At 44.3% G+C, this 14,012-nt stretch overlaps 1 protein-coding gene across 1 annotated transcript in view; it reads left to right on the top strand.

Annotated features, from left to right (window-relative positions):
• LOC135520023 (ER membrane protein complex subunit 2) overlaps positions 1-13,372 on the top strand; it is a 67,746-nt gene extending 54,374 nt beyond the window's left edge. Inside the window, exon 11 of the mRNA XM_064945331.1 lies at positions 12,838-13,372. Coding sequence (XP_064801403.1) covers positions 12,838-12,924 — 87 coding nt within the window. The 3' untranslated portion in view covers positions 12,925-13,372. The remainder of the gene's footprint in view (positions 1-12,837) is intronic.
• Positions 13,373-14,012: the final 640 nt, after the last annotated feature.

The following is a 14,012-nucleotide window of genomic DNA, read 5'->3' as shown; positions in this document are numbered from 1 at the left end:
CTCCCCCTGGTCTATGCAAACCACCCTACTTAGCCTTTGAGACCACGGCTGTACTGAGAATGGTTTTGACCGGGGGGGGGTTCCAGACTGTCCACCTAAAGGTCCTAGACCCAGGGCTTCAATTCAGTGTCTTACTGTTTGGGTAGATTTCAGCTAATGTGTTGACTTAAGACCACAAGGCCTGCTCTGATTATTTTTTTTTACTGTGCCTTTACATGTGCTGCTGTGCTATCGATTTCGATTTGAGTGGAACAAAGATGACTAGTGGTGGCACGGGGAGGTATGATAGGTCTACCTTTCTGAGAAAAGTGTCGGGAAAGAGCGAGGGGGATACGTGGGGAAAGAGCGGAAAAAGTGAAAAGCTGCTCAAATGGCATCACTAAACCGGTTTACGCTGTTGCCATGGCACCTTGAGCATAAATGTGTGTTTAATATAACTCTTTGCTGCCATAAGGGGTGATATGCATTGCTTATTTAGGCGTTGACAGTTAAACATGCAATAAGCAGTTCCTTGCTCGGCATGTGCGGGCTCTATCGGGAGAGTGGAACCACGCTGAGACACTAAAGTCCACGTCTTGACATACTCAGCGCTGTCTTTCCCTCCTGGAGTGCTGGGAGGGTTTCCACCACAGAGGCAAGGAATGGCTCTGTTAGTAGTAGTAGGGGTGTTGGGTATCTAACGCTTTGGGTGTTGATTAATCAAGAACACTTAACTGTGTTAGTCAATCAATCAGGCACACTACAATGTTAAGCTCAACAACGTGGCGGTGGAAAGTGTATTAACATTTTAAGTATTTCTATTTGGTGTTTTAGCAAATGCACAAGGGAAAATCATGTGTTTTTGGTCTCCACTCTGACAGAGCCAGAGCCACACCCTTATCCAGGGAACAGGAAGAGGCTCCCGGTGGGCCCGGCCAGCAACCTGTTGAGCTGTGTTTGTTTTATGTTGCCTGGTAATGGCAGGGGCAGCAGAGCAGCGGGACCCCACCCTGCGTGTGAGAGGAAAAATGACAGGGCGCAAGCTTGACTTGACTCTTAATTCTGACTTTTTTTCCCTCCTTTTTAAATGGGTGCTGGGCTATTTGAAAGGGAGCCACTGTGGAACATTGTGGGCCTCCGCAGGGCTGGCCTGGCTGCTGTGTGCTTGTGCTGACTGATTGATGGGGGCTTTAAAGGGCTACTCATGTCAGTCGTCCCGCTTTTATGACCCGTTGTACCTGGTGATTGTCATACCTCAGTGTGAGAAAAGGCGACAGGTGAGTGGTGTTGTGGGAGCAGACGTCACAATGGGGTCAAAGCGACTGGGGCAAGGCCGTTAAAAATATTACTGAAAGCAAGGTCCCGACTTTGACATGTTAATGACCTAGAGAGAAGTCCCGATAGCGTCATAATGACTCACAACAAAATCACTTTTTAATTACTCTGTCGTTGTTAGAATCTTAATATCGCAAACAGAATGTGTTATAGGCACTGCCCATCATTCACCGCCCTCCATTCACTTGCAGTCAGCCTGCACAGCTGATGGCCCATCGAAACTATACTGAACAAAAATATAAACGCAACGTAAAATGTTGGTTTCATAAGCTGAAATAAAAGATCCCTGAAAGCTTATTTCTCTCAAACTTTGGGCACAAATGTGTTGACATCCCTGTTAATGAGCATTTCTCCTTTACCAAGATGATCCATCCACCTGACAGGTGTTGCATATCAAGAAGCTGATTAAACAGTACAATCATTACACAAGTGCACGTTGTGCTGGGGAGAATAAAAGGCCACTCTAAAATGTGCAGTTTTGTCACACAACACGATGCCACAGATGTCTGAAGTTTTGAGGGAGCGTGTAGTTTTGAGGGAGCGTGTAGTGTGACTGCAGGAATGTCCACTAGAGCTGTTGCCAGAGATTTTAATGTTATTTTCTCTACCATAAGCCGTCTCCAACATCGTTTAGTTTAAGATAATTAGGCAGTACGTCCAACCGGCCTCACAATTGCAGAGCACTTGTAACCATGCCAGCCCAGGACCTCCACTGGCTTCTTCACCTGCAGGATCGTCTAAGACCACCCACCCATACAGCTGATGAAACTGAAATACTCATTCTGATTGGCTGCGCCTTGCTCCCAAGTGGGTTTGCCTATGCCCTCCCAGGCCCACCCATGGCTGCTCCCCTGCCCAGTCATGTGAAATGCATAGATTAGGGCCTAATGAATTTATTTCAATTGACTGATTTCCTTATATGAACTGTAAAATCATTTAAATTGTTGCATGTTGCGTTTTTTTTTTCTTTCAGTATATAGTTAACTAATTTCACACACATAATAATAGTTACCCTAAAGACAATGTTAAATTGAATATAGTCTGTGTGATAATAGTATCAATTGTTAAATTGTATATGAAGATTGATGGAACAGTGCAGCTTGGAATTAACCACAGAGGCAGGGAAATGAAAGTGACTTTTGCAAAGCAGATGTTTTGATGTCTACATACACTTAGGTTGGAGTCATTAAAACTTGTTTTTCAACCACTCCACACATTTCTTGTTAACAAACTATAGTTTTGGAAAGTCGGTTAGGACATCTACTTTGTGCATGACAGAAGTAATTTTTCCAACAATTGTTTACAGACAGTTTTATTTAACTTTATAATTCACCGTATCACAATTCCAGTGGATCAGAAGTTTACATACACTAAGTTGACTGTGCCTTTAAACAGCTTTGAAAATTCCAGAAAATTATGCCATGGCTTTGCAAGCTTCTGATCGGCTTATTGTCATCAATTGAGTCAATTGGAGGTGTATCTGTGGACGTATTTCAAGGCCTACCTTCAATGCTACCAAATACTAATTGAGTGTATAAACTTCTGACCCACTGGGAATGTGATGAAAGAAATAATAGCTGAAATAAATCATTCTCTCTACTATTATTGTGAAATTTCACATTCTTAATATAAAGTGGTGATCCTAACTGCCCTAAGACAGGGAATTTTTATGAGGAGTAAATGTCAGGAATTGTGAAAATGTATTTGGCTAAGATGCATGTAAACTTCCGACGTAGTATCAAAAAGAGCAGATTATGCAGTTTCCAAATCACCTATCCTTGCCAAACAACACAAATAATTACCCTTGAGTTGACATGAACTTCAATTAAGGCAGCCCTCTGCACCTCTCTGATTTGAGGGGTTGGGTTTAAATGCACAAGACACATTTCTGTTGAATGCTAGTCAGTTGCACAACTGAATGCATTCAAGCGAAATGTGTCTTGCGTATTTTTATTTTATTTCAGCTTTATTTAACCAAGTAGGCAAGTTGAGAACAAGTTCTCATTTACAATTGCGACCTGGCCAAGATAAAGCAAAGCAGTTCGACACATACAACAGCGCAGAGTTACACATGGAGTAAAACAAACATACAGTCAATAATACAATAGAAAAATAAGTCTATAAACAATGTGAGCAAATGAGGTGAGATAAGGTAGGTAAAGGCAAAAAAAGGCCATGGTGGCGAGGTAAATACAATATAGCAAGTAAAACACTGGAATGGTAGATTTGCAGTGGAAGAATGTGCAAAGTAGAAATAGAAATAATGGGTTGCAAAGGAGCTAAATAAATAAATCCAGTAGGGGAAGAGGTAGTTGTTTGGGCTAAATTATAGATGGGCTATGTACAGGTGCAGTAATCTGAGCTGCTCTGACAGCTGGTGCTTAAAGCCAGTGAGGGAGATAAGTGTTTCCAGTTTCAGAGATTTTTGTAGTTCTTTCCAGTCATTGGCAGCAGAGAACTGGAAGGAGAGGCGGCCAATAGAGCACTTGGTTTTGGGAGTGACCAGAGAGAGATACCTGTTGGAGCGCGTGCTACAGGTGGATGCTGCTATGGTGACCAGCGAGCTGAGATAAGGGGGGACTTTACCTAGGTCTTGTAGATGACCTGGAGCTAGTGGGTTTGGCGCCGAATATGAAGCGAGGGCCAGCCAACGAGAGCGTACAGGTCACAGTAGTGGGTAGTATATGGGGCTTTGGTGACAAAACAGATGGCACCGTGATAGACTGCATCCAATTTATTGAGAAGGGTATTGGAGGCTATTTTGTAAATGACATCGCCGAAGTCGAGGATTGGTAGGATGGTCAGTTTTACGAGGGTATGTTTAGCAGCATGAGTGAAGGATGCTTTGTTGCGACATAGGAAGCCGATTCTAGATTTAATTTTGGATTGGAGATGCTTAATGTGAGTCTGGAAGGAGAGTTTACCAGACACCTAGGTATTTGTAGTTGTTCACATATTCTAAGTCAGAACTGTCCAGGGTAGTGATGCTGGACGGGCGGGCAGTTCCAGGCAGCGATCGGTTGAAGAGCATGCATTTAGTTTTACTTGTATTTAAGAGCAGTTGGAGGCCACGGAAGGAGAGTTGTATGGCATTGAAACTCGTCTGGAGGGTTGTTAACACAGTGTCCAAAGAAGGGCCAGAAGTAGAGGTCTGCGTAGAGGTGGATCAGAGACTCACCAGCAGCAAAAGCGACATCATTGATGTATACAGAGAAGAGAGTCGGCCGAAGAATTGAACCCTGTGGCACCCCCATAGAGACTGCCAGAGGCCCGGACAACAGGCCCTCCGATTTGACACACTGAACTCTATCAGAGAAGTAGTTGGTGAACCAGGAGAGGCAGTCATTTGAGAAACCAAGGCTATCGAGTCTGCCAATGAGGATATGGTGATTGACAGAGTCGAAAGCCTTGGTCAGGTCGATGAATACGGCTGCACAGTATTGTTTCTTATTGATGATGGTTATGATATCGTTTAGGACCTTGAACGTGGCTGAGGAGCACCCATGACCAGCTCTGAAACCAGATTGCATAGTGGAGAAGGTGCGGTGGGATTTGAAATGGTCGGTTATCTGTTTGTTGACGTGGCTTTCGAAGACCTTAGAAAGGCAGGGTAGGGTAGATATAGGTTTGTAGCAGTTTGGGTCAAGAATGTCGCCCCCCCCTTGAAGAGGGGGATGACCGCAGCTGCTTCCCAATCGTTGGGACTCTGACAACACGAAAGAGTGGTTGAACAGGCTGGTATTAGGGGTGGCAACAATTTCAGCAGATAATTTTAGAAAGAAAGGTTCCAGATTGTCTTTTGTTGGTCCTTTGCCCAAAGCAAAGAGTGGTAACTAGTTTCTCTCAACCATCTATTTCTTGAACTGCATTGTTGTTAAGGGCTTGTAAAGTAAGCATTTCACTGGTATATTCGGAGCATGTGGCAAATCCATTTTGTTTTGATCATGTGTGCTGACACTTTTCCACTAAGGAAAATCACGAGAGGAAAGTTGGTATCTATATTACAGGAGTTTCCCCTTGAAATGTCCGTGGTAAGGACAACTTGGTTGCTGATTTTGTCTTTTCAAGGATGGGCAGTCAACACGTTTTGGCTTAGCCAGTGTGTAGCCCTGCCTCACAATTTATTTTGACTGCACATTTTGCCGTTTTGGAGACAAGTTTTGTTTTGGTTGCGCTCGCTCGAAGGGGATGAGAGTTATAGAAGCATATGTGAGTTTTTCGAAATCTTGTGAGTTTTCGGCAACTATAGAAAAAATATGTAGAAAAAAATTGAGGTGGCTTTTTTGTCTTGTATTTAATTGTTGACAGGCAGTAGACGCCATGTTTATATTGGAGAAGGCGACTCATTTAAGTAGCGATGCATTTAAGTTGGTTATGTTGTGCAATGGAAGTTGTTTTCTGTTGGTGGTGAGCGACTATAGGATATATTTGTTGTCTGAAGGGGGAAGGTGTTACAGGTTTTGGTTTTTCCATTTATGTTATGAGGTTGGACGTATAGCTCGTTTGCACACAGGGCGCATCATTGGTGTCACCTCATTAGTCAATATGTGTTACACCTGTGCTGGTTGCCATCTCGTTAGTTGGAAGGTGTTTCCACCTGTGCTGGCCCAGATGCCATTTAAGAGTGGCTGACCTCGTGCTCCAGTTGTCTTGATAGATGCGGACGGTTAGCACCTTTTAGTTGGCGCTTCCTATTTTGATTTCTATGCAAACAATCCTTGATCTGATTTCCCTGTTATGCTCCACCTTTTTGGGTTGCTTCCTGTCTTTTAAGTTTGGTGTGGGTTTTTCTTTTGTTTGCCTCTTAGTGGGGCAATTTAGTGGGGCGCTCACGGTGGGTGTCTTTTAGGTCCCAGTTGTTGCTGCTATGCAACTTAAAGTGGACACCCCAATGAGTCTTTTAGACCCCCCCCTAAAACTCCACCTGTTTCGTTTTAGTTGTCGTCAGTGACTCTTTGTTAGTTCCCACTTCTGTTTGAGCAACATTTTTGGTCTTCTTGCTGGGGAACGTAACAAATAGAGTCCCAGGATATTAACCAAGATATGGCCACTATGTCAGGTTTCTCCCCAAACGAGGTGTGCTACGCCACCTGGTTGGGTTGGCTTCGCCATTATGTAATGATAGAGTAACTATCTTTGATCGGCAATTACATTATTGTGAATTGCGACACAGGCCGTTCGTAAATTCTGAGCGTTATCATGTTCCTCAATGAATTCAGCACATTTTAGCAGTAGGCGATCTCGACACAGAGCGCGCTCAGGATGCACAGAGGGTGTCCTGAGAATACCATTGTTGAATCATAGCTCTCGTATGAGCAGCAGGTACGAAACAGCGCACATTATTTTATAGCCTATACTGAGGGGTTTCCTGTAGGGTTTATTAACTGCATTTGGGCTGCGTGTGCAGTCCAGCGGTGTCAATTATACATGTGCTTTGAATTTGTGGCATCTTTGTGTGAAGGTAATATGCTAGGTTAAAAGCTTCCATGTGAGGACCTGTTTGGATAATGTGCTATTATATTTTTTGGTAATCTACTGCTGTGCTTGTTGTGCATTGGGGAAAAATGTAATGTCCCAGGTCTTGTTGTTTTAGTTTTTTCGGGAAATGTGAAGTGTTCCCGGGACGGTCCAAGTATCCCGCATACCCATGTTAATCCCTGAATTGCATTCTCAACAATCAACGCACAGTAATATATTTAAACTCAAAATATGCAATTCTGTTCTTTTGAAATGCATTTTCTTGCATTCATGGTCCTTATGATCTTTGTGGTGGTGTTTATTTAATGGATTTTAACACTTTTTAATTGTGACGTTTTAGTGTTTTTTCGTTTGTACATTTACTCTACAGTTACATAAACTAATGGAATGTAGTCTATTTTTTCCGGGCGTCGATTAGTCTTTCTCGAGTCGGATTGTTCGGTTTTTGGGCTGGAGTTAATACAGTCCCCCCACCTTAGGCAGGCGAGATAATTGGCTGCCTGGCTCTTTGGTTGGGGATAATGGGAAATTAGGGAAGCACACAGCGAAACGCGCTGACCATCAACTCCCCCTCAGCCACACCACTGCTTTAATACGTCTGCATGAGTCGCGCTCGGAAATTACTTCTTTGCCAAAGGTACATTTTCACCAAATGCCCTCTCTATGACACTCTGAAAACAGTTTCCCCCCATATGGAAACATTATATTGGCTATGCATGTGTGTGTATACTGTATGTGAACAGGTTCATAAATGGTTGACAGCAAGCCCTGCGTCACTATTCCCGATAATAATGGAATATATTTATATATCTTTTCCAGGTTCTCCAAGCAGCAGCGCTTTACATTTGTATGTTGGGAAACTCACCTTGTATCATGTGGATTTGTGTTGGAATATACACATTTACTGTAAAACCTTCTGCTATTTAGCAAGCTGGTAGAAGCCAGATGAAGAGGGTTAGTTTGGGATTGAATGTTGGTCTGTAATGAGGAGTCGGAGCATCTCCGGAGACCTATTCCTGAGGACAGGCCGAATATGCTCCTCTCTGTGTCCAGCCAGAAATGGCACATCAGCCATGTATGTGGGAGAAGAAACACAATCTCTGTTTTAGCACAGGGGTTAGTTAAGCAATAAGGCCCGAGGGAATGTGGTATATGGCCAATATATACCACACCAAAATACCTGAGTGCTAGGGCACAGCCCTTAGCCATGGTATATTGGCTATATATCACAAACCCCGAGGTGCCTTATTGCTATTATAAACTGGTTACCAACATAATTAGAGCAGTAAAAATGAATGTTTTGTCATACCCATGGCATACCGTCTGATATACTACTGCTTTCAGCCAATCAGCATTCAGGGCTTTGAACCACCCAGTTTATAGTGTGGGTTTCATAATGATTTTATTGAGAAAAGGCCAAAGATGTCCTCCGCTGCGTTGTTCTGATTTGTCTGTGTGTTCTCCGCCCAGCAACAGATGTGGCCTTACATACACACACATCAACCCTGCTCTCAAGTCTTAGGAAGCTTGCCCTGATGCTGCTGTCCCTGTGCCCAAATAGCAGTTATTATAATGAGAACAGAGGAGTAGTCTACCGCACAACTCACTAATGCCAAGTGCCTGTGGGTGTTGTTGCAGGGGGCACATGTCGTAGCTCCTAGCGTGGCTAAATTAGGTTATCTGTTAGTCTCTGTAGTTTGGGGACAGGGCCGAGAGGAGAGGACCCCCTCCTGAGTTCAGATAATAGCAGGGCTGATTGTGGTTTAATTGGGAGATAGAGAGGTCTGAGGGGCTGTGTGTGTGAGTCACAGAGGAAGTCCAGTCTTGCCCGTGTACACACATACACAGAGGGAGAGAGTGGGGCAGAGAGAGGGGGAGGGAGGAAGAGATTAGGAGCAGTGGTTTATGGTCGTGATGCACCGATATAACATTTTTGGTCGATACCAATATCCAATATTTTCCTTGCCAAAAAAGCCTGATACCGATAACCGATATTTAACAGTTTAACAGCCTTTTAAGCATTCTAGTAGAGTTAAGTAGTTAACACACACATGGACGCAGCAGTCAAAGGCACTGCATCTCAGTGCAAGAGGCGTAACAACAGTCCCTGGTTCGAATCCAGGCTGTATCACATCCGGCCATGATTGGGAGTCTCATAGGGCGGCGCACAATTGGCCCAGCATCGTCCGGGCCATCATTGTAAATAAGAATTTGTTATTAACTGACCTGCCTAGTTAAATAAAGGTTACATACACACAACACTGACCAAAAAGTTGGTTGGCATTTACGTATGTCCCCATTACCAGTAAAACATAATCAAAACCTATTTCTTTCACTTCATTCTCAACCAGGATTTCTATGGAACGCCGTTTGGGTCTTTGCGTGTCAAAAAAGATACATGTCAAATAACACCATTTGTTGACCAATCAGGACCTGAAATATAACAGCATGTCACATAATAATTTAACGCTTTCATTCATTTTTTTAATGTAGTTATTACATCGATTACACTCACTCGTATTTCGTATGTCACAACGATTCATCGATACATATGCTATGATGCTGGAAAAGTTGTCTCACGCACATACAGTGCTGGTCATAATAAAAGCTCGATAGCTAGCTCATGGATGTAAACAATGTTCTTCCCCAAAAACATAGCAAAACGACAATCTGTTTCAGTAGCTATAGTTAGCTAGTTAGGTGTCATCTAAAATAACCCTAATTTATAAGACCGTTCTTATTTGATTAATGGTGGTCGGACCCATCTATGTGAAGCTAGCCACAGTGAGGATTAGCTACAATAGTTGATTTTGCGGTTAGCCTTCAAAATAAAAGTATGGCATAATTCTTCTATTTGTATTTGTTTGCATCACTCTTAATGACATACTTTATTTTGAAGGCAAACCACAAATTCCACTATTGTGCCAAATCCTTATTATGGCTAGCTTCACAACACATTTCTTTTTTTTCTCCTTTATTTAACCAGGTAGGCTAGTTAAGAACAAGTTCTCATTTGCAACTGCGACCTGGCCAAGATGAAGCATAGCAGTGTGAACAGACAACACAGAGTTACACATGGAGTAAACAATTAACAAGTCAATAACACAGTAGAAAAAAAAGAGTCTATATACATTGTGTGCAAAAGGCATGAGGAGGTAGGCAAATAATTACAATTTTGCAGATTAACACTGGAGTGATAAATGATCAGATGGTCATGTAGAGATATTGGTGTGCAAAAGAGCAGAAAAGTAAATAAATATAAACAGTATGGGGATGAAGTAGGTAAAATTGGGTGGGCTATTTACTGATAGACTATGTACAGCTGCAGCGATCGGTTAGCTGCTCAGATAGCAGATGTTTGAAGTTGGCGAGGGAGATAAGTCTCCAACTTCAGCGATTTTTGCAATTCGTTCCAGTCACAGGCAGCAGAGAACTGGAACGAAAGGCGGCAAAATGAGGTGTTGGCCTTAGGGGTGATCCGTGAGATACACCTGCTGGAGCGCGTGTTACGGGTGGGTGTTGCCATCGTGACCAGTGAACTGAGATAAGGCGGAGCTTTACCTAGCATGGACTTGTAGATGACCTGGAGCCAGTGGGTCTGGCGACGAATATGTAGCGAGGGCCAGCCGACTAGAGCATACAGGTCGCAGTGGTGGGTGGTATAAGGTGCTTTAGTAACAAAACGGATGGCACTGTGATAAACTGCATCCAGTTTGCTGAGTAGAGTGTTGGAAGCTATTTTGTAGATGACATCGCCGAAGTCGAGGATCAGTAGGATAGTCAGTTTTACTAGGGTAAGTACTTTTACTTGGGTGCTGGCAGCAAATGGTTGAAAAGCATGCATTTGGTTTTACTAGCGTTTAAGAGCAGTTGGAGGCCACAGAAGGAGTGTTGTATGGCATTGAAGCTCGTTTGGAGGTTAGATAGCACAGTGTCCAAGGACGGGCCGGAAGTATACAGAATGGTGTCGTCTGCGTAGAGGTGGATCAGGGAATCGCCCGCAGCAAGAGCAACATCATTGATATATACAGAGAAAAGAGTCGGCCCGAGAATTTAACCCTGTGGCACCCCCATAGAGACTGACAGGACCGGACAGCATGCCCTCCGATTTGACACACTGAACTCTGTCTGCAAAGTAGTTGGTGAACCTGACAAGGCAGTCATCAGAAAAACCGAGGCTACTGAGTCTGCCGATAAGAATATGGTGATTGACAGAGTCGAAAGCCTTGGCAAGGTTGTTGAAGACAGCTGCACAGTACTGTCTTTTGTCGATAGCGGTTATGATATCGTTTAGTAACTTGAGCGTGGCTGAGGTGCATCCGTGACCGGCTCGGAAACCAGATTGCATAGCGGAGAAGGTATGGCGGCGGATAGTTTCAGAAATAGAGGGTCCAGATTGTCAAGCCCAGCTGATTTGCACGGGTCCAGGTTTTGCAGCTCTTTCAGAACATCTGCTATCTGGATTTGGTTAAAGGAGAACCTGGAGAGGCTTGGGCGAGTAGCTGCGGGGGGGGGGGCTGTTGGCCGAGGTTGGAGTAGCCAGTAGGAAGGCATGGCCAGCCGTTGAGAAATGCTTGTTGAAGTTTTCGATTATCATGGATTTATCGGTGGTGACCGTGTTACCTAGCCTCAGTGCAGTGGGCAGCTGGGAGGAGGTGCTCTTGTTCTCCATGGACTTCACAGTGTCCCTGAACTTTTTGGAGTTAGAGCTACAGGATGCACATTTCTGCCTGAAGAAGCTGGCCTTTGCTTTCCTGACTGACTGTGTGTATTGGTTCCTGACTTCCCTGAACAGTTGCATATCGCGGGGACTATTCGATGCTATTGCAGTCCGCCACAGGATGTTTTTGTGCTGGTTGAGGGCAGTCAGGTCTGGAGTGAACCAACGGCTATATCTGTTCTTAGTTCTGCATTTTTTGAACGGAGCATGCTTATCTAAAATGGTGAGGAAGTTTCTTTTAAAGAATGACCAGGCATCCTCAACTGACGGGATGAGGTCAATGTCCTTGCAGGATACCTGGGCCAGGTCGATTAGAAAGGCCTGGCCCGGTCCGATCGAGCCTCACTATCCAGATGAAGCTAGCTGGCTGCTCGTCTTGTTGACTGCTCAATCCACACAGCAGACGTTATGTGGGCTAGGTTAGGAATGCTCTGTTGCACGTGTAGCGCCAAATTGTACGTGGCATCATTACGTCATGTACCTACGTTATATAGGTATGCACGGTAGCTTAGACATCGGTTTTTAACATTGGCGTTAAACTAGACATCGGGATGATACCAATGTTGGCATTTTTAGCTAATATCGTCCGATTCCGAAATGTTCACCGATATATTGTTCATCCCTAGTTTATGGGTTAGTTTGGGGCTGTCTGGGTGAAGGGCCTTGAGACAATGAGTCATCAGGACATCCTGGCCCTCCCTCTCTCTCTCACCTCTCCCCCTCCTCACACAGACACACAGCTTTTTTTGCAACAGGCCAGGAACATCCCTGACTCCAGGTGGTGCTTCTCTTCTCTTGGCCCCGTTAGTCCACAGCATGTGGATGTGTCATTCAGAGGGTAAATGTGCAAGACAAGATTTAAGTGCCTATGAACGGGGTATGGTAGTAGGTGCCAGGCGCACCGGTCTGTGTCAGGAACTGCTACGCTGCTGGGTTTTTCACGCTCATCAGTTTCCCGTGTGTATCAAGAATGGTCCACCACCCAAAGGACATCCAGCCAATTTGACACAACTGTGGTAAGCATTGGAGTCAACATGGGTCAGCATCCCTGTGGAACGCTTTCAACACCTTGTAGAGTCCACACCCAGACGAATTGAGGCTGTTCTGAGGGCAACTCAATATTAGGAAGGTTTGGTATACTCTGTGAAGTTTAGTCTGTTTCGACTTGATGTGTTGGAGCGTGAGACGGGGCTATGCGGTTATCGTGACATTCTGAGTGTGCGATAGTGTTTTGGCTTGGCTGGCTCTCCCTCAGCCAGCCCTGTGCTTTGGCCTCTTTAAAGATGTTATGAGCTGATGTTTTCTCTCCTCTCTCTGTCATGCAGCTGGCCGGTCGCGGGACGAAGGAGAACAAATGCTCCGTGAAGGCCGTGGAGGAGATGCTGGAGTCCATGCAGATCACCATGTCCTAGGCCTCACCCCCAACCCCCCGTTCTACATGGCTCAACAAGGCAGCTCTGTTGGCTCAATGCTGTGCACCCCCCAGACTCGACCACCACCTCCCCTCCCTCTGTTTTTTGATGATTTAGAGCAGGTCTGTCCTTTATAGTGCAGTACTTTTAACCCAAGCCCTATCTAAGCAAATATAATGCACTATATGAGCCATAGGGTGACATTTGAGACGTAGGCCAGGTAGAGGATGCTCCCACGTTGTCAGGGACTGAGATGTGAGTAGAGAAGAGGCTGTAATAAATACTAATATAAAGAGAGGGCTTAGACAGGTCCGTCTGTATGCAGCTAAGCCCTCCCAACATTTCCTTATGTCTGTAAATGAAAAAAAAAATGAAAAAGTTTTTATCATAACCATTGTTTTTTTCTCTGTCAGTCCATCCAGATGTCTTAATAAAGGCTTGAATTGTTTGCGGTCTGGAGCAAATTTTCTCATTTCAGTGGGTTTGGTGTTCTGTGTTTTGCCTGTGTTCTATTAGGTTTTTGTGTATAGGGCCAATCTTTCTTATCAGTACATTGACACAACTGTTAATGATAACGGCGGATTCATTACTTTTATGATAATGATAAAAATCTTCTATGAATTTATGGTAATTGACTCCCAGCCACTCTCACCACTCTACCGCACCAGTAGCAACAGCAGAGCAATCAGCAACACTAGAGCAGTCTGCTTAAACCATTTCCCAGCGAGCGGGAGGGAAGCGACCTCATTAAACGGGCAGCGGCGAGGCTAAAGGCTTTTGCTTCTCACACTGGATCCAGCTGAGACTCCCGCCCTTCAATTACCCACACACCGTAAGGACTCTAACTGCAACGTGTGGCGGCCGGGAGAACACCTCTGTCAGTTCAGTTTAGGGAGACCCAGAGTACACGGACTGGCTGCCAGTAATTAAAACACACAAAAATTGAGTTCATGAAACTGGGAACGTTCAGTGGTGGCAATTTTCTTACTTGAGTAAAAGTAAAGATACCTTTAATAGAAAATGACTCCAGTAAAATATTACTTGAGTAAAAGTCTAAAAGTAATTGGTTTACAAAAAGTAAAAAATAT

This window comes from Oncorhynchus masou, chromosome 29 (genome assembly GCF_036934945.1).
Source record: "Oncorhynchus masou masou isolate Uvic2021 chromosome 29, UVic_Omas_1.1, whole genome shotgun sequence".
Classification (NCBI taxonomy): Eukaryota; Metazoa; Chordata; class Actinopteri; order Salmoniformes; family Salmonidae; genus Oncorhynchus; species Oncorhynchus masou.
This window is presented reverse-complemented; position numbering and strand designations above follow the sequence as displayed.